We start from the raw sequence: 6,420 nt of genomic DNA on the forward strand, positions 1-6,420 counted from the left end.
GAGTGATTGTGAGGGGGAATGAAGAAGGGAGTGTTTCGGATAGGTTAGGGGGATTTTGATGAACTATGGTGATGGGGAGTAGGAGATATGGAAGTGAGGGCAAAGTGAGGTTTGATGATTGTGGTTGGGGTGTTTTAGAGTCATATTTATGGTGGGAGAATGGTTTTGATGGTTCGGTCACAGTATGGGAAGCATGCTTCTTTGTACCCATTGCATGATAAGTTGCCTTTTTCAATGCACACACTTCAAGACTCATGTGACTTTCTTTTCCTTGTGTGTCCGTGACTTTTCTTCAAGATTCTCCATCACTTCTTTCTTTCACTTCCCTGCAACCAAATTCCAAAACATTGAGATTCTTGAAGTGTTTCAAACATGTGCCAAAAGAAAACACGCTCCCTTTCTTTTTTTTTTTTTGTATTACTAAAAATTGTTCTATGGTCTAGTATTTTCGTGTACGTATGGACACCAAACTTGGTTTGTGACTAAGTGTTGAAAAAAAAACTTTTGCAATTATTTTGAGATTGGTTACACCAAACTTAGTTCTTTGCATACACTATGTGCTAGTTTACTCTTTATTATCACTAAAGCATGAAAATAAAAGACTCCTGTGCATGGGTTGCCTCCCATGAAGTGCTTGTTTATCGTCCTTAGCTTGACATTGCCGCTCTTTTGCTCATGTTAGTAAGTGCACATTTTCTTCCTTGCTCCAGGGGCCACCAAGATAAAGTTTCACCCTATGTCCATTTGCTGTGAAAGTTTGTTTTGAAGTCTCATCAAGTAATTCCACATAGCCATGAGGAGATACTTTGGTGATGGTGTATGGACCAGTCCATCTAGACCTTAGCTTCCCAGGGAAAATCTTTAGTCTTGAGTTGAATAGCAACACCTTTTGGCCTGGTTCGAATGTCCTTTGGGATATCCTCTTGTCATGCCACATTTTTGCTCTTTCTTTGTATATTATGGCATTTTCATAGGCTTCCAATCTGAACTCCTCCAATTCATTGAGTTGTAGTAACCTCTTTTCTCCTACTACTTGAGCATCTAAATTCAAAAGTTTGGTGGCCCAAAAGGCCTTGTGTTCAAGCTCCACAGGGAGATGGCATGCTTTCCCATACACCAGCTGAAATGGAGATTTTTCTATTGGCATTTTGAATGCTGTTCTGTATGGCCAAAGTGCATCATCCAGCTTCCGAACCCAATCCTTTCTTGTTGCTCCCACAGTTTTCTCCAGGATCCTCTTTAGCTCTCTGTTAGCAAGTTCAGCTTGCCCATTTGTCTGTGGGTGATAAGGTGTGGCCACTTTGTGAGTAACTCCATATTTATGGAGTAGAGAGTTTAGTTGCTTGTTACAGAAGTGGCTTCCCCCATCACTTATAAGTCCCTTGGGCACTCCAAATCATGTGAAGATGTTTCTCTTTAGGAATTGCAGCACCACGTTGGTATCACATGTGGTGGTGGCTATTGCCTCTACCCATTTTGAAACATACTCCACTGCCACCAAAATGTATTTGAATGTGTAATATGGAGGAAAGGGTCCCATGAAGTCTATTCCCCACAAATCAAAGAGTTCCACTTCCAAGATAAATTTCTGAGGCATCTCATTTTTCCTTGTCAAACTCCCTGTTCTTTGACACTCATTACAATGGCACACAAAGTCTCTAGCATCCTTGAATATTGAAGGCCAGTAAAAACTGCTTTGAAGTACCTTTGCAGCAGTTCTTTCAGCTCCAAAATGGCCACCAAAGCTTGAGTTATGACAATGCCATAGTATGTCCTTCATCTCAACCTCCGGTACACACCTTCTTATCATTCCATCTGGGCATTTTTTGAATAGAAATGGCTCATCCCAGAAGAAGAACTTAGCCTCATGTAACAACTTCTTGACTTGTTGTTTTGTGTATTCTTATGGTATGATCCTTCCTGCCTTGTAGTTTGCCATGTCTGCGAACCAAGGAACATATTGAATCTGCAAGAGGTGCTCATCTGGAAATTCCTCATTTATTGATTGAAGATTGTCTTGACATGTATCTTGTGGCACTCTTGATAGATGGTCAGCAACTTAATTTTCACTACCCTTCATATCCTTTATCTCAATGTCAAACTCTTGTAGGAGTAGTACCCATCTGATTAGCCTTGGTTTGGCATCCTGTTTTGACATGAGATACTTAAGAGCAACATGGTCAGTATACACTAAAACTTTAGATCCAATCAAATATTGTCTAAATTTATCAAAAGCATACACCACAGCTAGCAACTCTTTCTCTGTTGTAGTGTAATTTCTTTGAGTTTCATTCAACACTTTACTTGCATAGTAGATAACATAAAGCTTCTTTTCCTTCCTCTGCCCCAACACAGCACCAATTGCAAGGTCACTTGCATCACACATGAGTTCAAAAGGTAGTCCCCAACTTGGGGGTGTGATGATTGGTGCTGTGGTTAACTTAGCTTTTAGAGTTTCAAAAGCATGTTTACATTCATCATCAAAGAGGAAAGGGTTGTTCACCACTAGCAGATTGCTTAGTGGCTTTGCTATTTTGGAAAAATCTTTGATGAATCTTCTATAGAATCCAGCATGGCCTAAGAAGCTTCTAACAGCTTTCACACTAGTTGGTAAAGGAAGTTTTTCTATAATTTCTACTTTTGCCTTATCAACCTCTATACCCTCTCTTGAAATTTTGTGACCAAGAACAATGCCTTCGGGTACCATGAAATGGCATTTCTCCCAGTTTAAAACCAAATTGGTTTCTTGGCACCTTTTCAAGACTAGGGTAAGATGGTGCAAGCAAGTATTGAAAGAATCACCAAAGACAGAGAAATCATCCATAAAGACTTCAATAAATTTTTCTACCATGTCCGAGAAGATTGATAGCATGCATCTCTGAAAGGTAGTTGGGGCATTACACAACCCGAATGGTATTCTCCTGTAAGCAAAGACTCCAAAAGGGCAGGTAAAGGAAGTCTTCTCTTGATCCATGGGGTCAACTACGATTTGGTTATATCCAGAGTATCCGTCAAGGAAACAGTAATAAGCATGGCCAGCCAGCCTTTCCAGCATCTGGTCAATGAAAGGCAGGGGAAAATGGTCCTTTCATGTGGCATCATTCAGCCTCCTATAGTCGATGCACATCCTCCATCCAGTCACTGTTCTTGTTGGAATAAGCTCATTCTTCTCATTGACAATGATAGTCATCCCACCTTTCTTGGGTACTACTTGAACTGGGCTAACCCATGGACTGTCAGAGATAGGGTAAATGATCCCAACTTTACATAGCTTCAGTACTTCTTTTTGGACCACCTCTTTCATTGTGGGATTCAATCTTCTCTGAGGTTGTACTACTGGTTTAGAATTTTCCTCCAAGAGTATTTTGTGCATGCATATGGCAGGGCTTATGCCTTTCAAGTCATCAATGGTCTACCCCAGCGCCTCTTTGTGGGCTCTCAAAACTACAAGTAGCTTTTCTTCTTCCTCAGCACTCAATGTAGAATTGATGATCACTGGAAAACTGTCTTTTTCACCAAGAAATGCATATTTAAGATGAGGGGGTAGTGGTTTCAACTCTTGTTGTGGTGTCTCTTATTTCTTAGCTTCACTTGGTTCCTCTGGTGTTTCTAACTTATTCTCTTCTTATCCTTGGATGTCTTGGACTTCCTCCTGTTTCACTTGATGGTTTATTTCAAGTATTTCTTCAACTAAAGAATCCACCACATCAATCCTCATGCAACTCTCTTTCTCAACGGGGTGTTGCATTGCCTTGAAGACATTTATGGTCATCTGCTCATCATGTACTCTGAAGATCATCTCTCCCTTTTCCACATCAATGATTGTTCTAGTTGTAGCCAAAAAGGGTCTACCAAGGATAACTGAGTTGCTCCCCTCTTCGTCCATATCTAGGACCACAAAATCAGCTGGGAATATGAAGTTCCCCACTTTCACCAAGAGGTTCTCAACTACACCATTTGGTATTTTGATAGACCTGTCAGCAAGTTGGAGTGACATCCTTGTGGGTTTCAACTCTTCTATCATCATTTTCTTCATCATGGTAAGGGGCATTAAGTTAATGCTTGTTCCCAGGTCACAGAGTGATTTGTCAATGGCTATACTCCCAATTGTGCATGGTATGAGGAAGCTGCCTGGATCCTTGAGTTTTGGTGGCAGTCCCCTTTGAATAATGGCGCTACACTCTTGAGTGAGAATCACTGTTTCTTTCTCTTGCCAACTTCTCTTCTTGGTGATTAATTCTTTGAGAAACTTTGCATATAGTGGCATTTGTTCCAAGGCCTCCGCCAATGGGATGTTGATTTCAAGTTTCTTAAAGATTTCCAAGAACCTTGGAAATTGTTGATCTTTCGTTCCTTTGTGTATCCTGGTTGGATATGGAAGCTTGGGTACATATGCTTTCACTCCTTCATTCTTGTCCTCCTGTTGTGACTTCACACTCTCCTTGTTATTGAGATGGTTGTCTGGAGTGGGTGTCTTGCTTTGTGGCTTTTCATCTTCCTTGCCCTCTTGAGGTGTTGCTATCTTGTCTTCATCTTGCTTGCTTGATGTGCCTTGCTCGTTGAGTTTTATTACTTCTTTGTTAGGACTTTCTCCAATTACCTTGCCACTTCTCAATTGGAAAGCTTTGCATTCTTCTCTTGGGTTGGGTACTGTGTCACTTGGGAGGATATTGGTTGGCCGTTTAGCTTGTTTAGCCAATTGTCCCACTTGTCGTTCAAGGCTCTTCATGGTAGCTTCATTTCTCTCTTGCACTTTGACCAAGCTTTGAGTGGACTGAGCAATTGCTTGTATGAATGCCTCAAGACTTGAAAGTCTGCTTTCATGATGGTCTATTGGTGGTATGATGGGGTTGGAATGTGGTTGCTGGAAGTTATTTGTAGAGGTAGTGTGATAGTTTTGGGGGTTAGATGTTGGTGCGGGAATGCTATTTTGATGAGTTTGTGAATTGTGGTGAGGTGGTTGATATGTGTTTTATGGTTTCTTGTATTGGTTAGTGTTGTTGGATGAGTGGTTTTGGTTGTGTATGTTACGGGAATGGTTGGAGTTGTTGTTCTTCTGCCACTGGTTTTGATTATCACCCCATCTCAGGTTAGGGTGATTCCTCCAGGATGAGTTGTATGTGTCACCATGAAAGTCATTTTGAAATGAACTTGAGGTATTTTGCATGTATTGAACTTGTTCTTGTTGCTGCTCAACATTGCCTATTTCATTTTGACCCATTCAATTGAAGCCTGATTTGTTGTACTCACTGAAGCTAGTTGGAGGCCATCTATTCTCTTAGCCATCATCTCCATTTGTTGCTGGATTTGTTGGTGCATCAACTTGTTCTGTGCTAAGATAGTATCCACTCCTTCTAGTTCCAATACACCCTTCTTTTGAATAGGTTGGCGTTGCCTCTGATGAGCAAAGAAGTATTGGTTATTTGTCACCATGTCTATGAGATTCTGAGCTTCTTCGGCTGTATTCATCAACTGTAGTAAGCCTCCTGCAGAGTAATCCAAAGATTCTTGAGATTTTTCAGTCAACCCTTCATAGAAGTTTTGAAGTTTATCCCATTCACTAAACATTTCAGGTGGACATTTTCTAATCAAGGTTTTGTATCTTTCCCATGCTTCATACAATGTTTTCCCATCCATTTGAGTGAATGTTTGCACCTCTGTTTTCAACCCGATGATTCTCTGAGGTGGATAGAACTTGGATAGAAATTTATTCACCAGATCATCCCAAGTGTTGATACTTTCCTTGGGGAATGTCTCCAGCCATTGAAATGCCTTATCCCTCAAAGAAAATGGGAATAATAGCAGCTTGTAAATATCTGGATGCACACCATTTGTCTTGACAGTTTCGCAAATTCTTAGGAAGACAGATAGGTGTTGATTTGGATCCTCAAGGGGGCCTCCTCCATATGAGCAATTGTTTTGCACAAGGGATCAGTTGAGGCTTCAATTCAAAATTGTTTGCATGAACGTTGGGGGCGAGTATACTGCTCCCACAATGTCTTGGATTTGGGAGAGTGTAAGAAGCTAGAACTCTCCTTTGAGGTGGGTTGTTATTATTGGCAACTCCCTCTGGAATGTTAGTATTGGTAGCTCCCTCAGCATGGTTATGTGAATTGCCCTCCATGACTTGGTCTTCTCCTTCTGAATCCTCTTCTCCAACAATGTATTTCCCTCTTTCAGCTCTTCTTAATCTTCTGAGGGTTCTTTCGTCTTGTTCACAAAAAGTGGGTATAGTTCTCCTTGTACCTGACATGCAGCCGAAGCATAAGAATCACACAACACCAGAAAGGCAATAACACTTCAATCCATAGCTGAAGTGAAATGTTGGTTGGTTTAAGCAAAAATTCAAACAGTTAGTGTGTTAGTTAAAAGTTAAAGAACAAAAATAAAAAGTGCTAGATCTAGATCTTCATTTCACTT

The 6,420-nt window shown here is 40.7% G+C and overlaps 2 protein-coding genes across 2 annotated transcripts; both read right to left on the bottom strand.

Moving 5' to 3' along the window:
- Window positions 1–673: 673 nt before the first annotated feature.
- On the bottom strand, window positions 674–1,147 carry LOC107620655 (uncharacterized). Its single transcript, XM_016322787.1, has one exon. It carries the CDS (start codon window positions 1,145–1,147, stop codon window positions 674–676), a length of 474 nt encoding a protein of 157 aa, XP_016178273.1.
- Window positions 1,148–3,625: 2,478 nt separating this feature from the next.
- Window positions 3,626–5,221, bottom strand: LOC107620656 (uncharacterized). Its single transcript, XM_016322788.2, has 2 exons — window positions 5,032–5,221; window positions 3,626–4,650 (listed from the first exon to the last, which is right to left on the bottom strand). Exons 1-2 carry the CDS (start codon window positions 5,219–5,221, stop codon window positions 3,626–3,628), a joined length of 1,215 nt encoding a protein of 404 aa, XP_016178274.2.
- Window positions 5,222–6,420: the final 1,199 nt, after the last annotated feature.

The sequence above is a fragment of the Arachis ipaensis genome, chromosome B10, assembly GCF_059453495.1.
Source record: "Arachis ipaensis isolate K30076 ecotype BB chromosome B10, ASM5945349v1, whole genome shotgun sequence".
Taxonomy (NCBI): domain Eukaryota; kingdom Viridiplantae; phylum Streptophyta; class Magnoliopsida; order Fabales; family Fabaceae; genus Arachis; species Arachis ipaensis.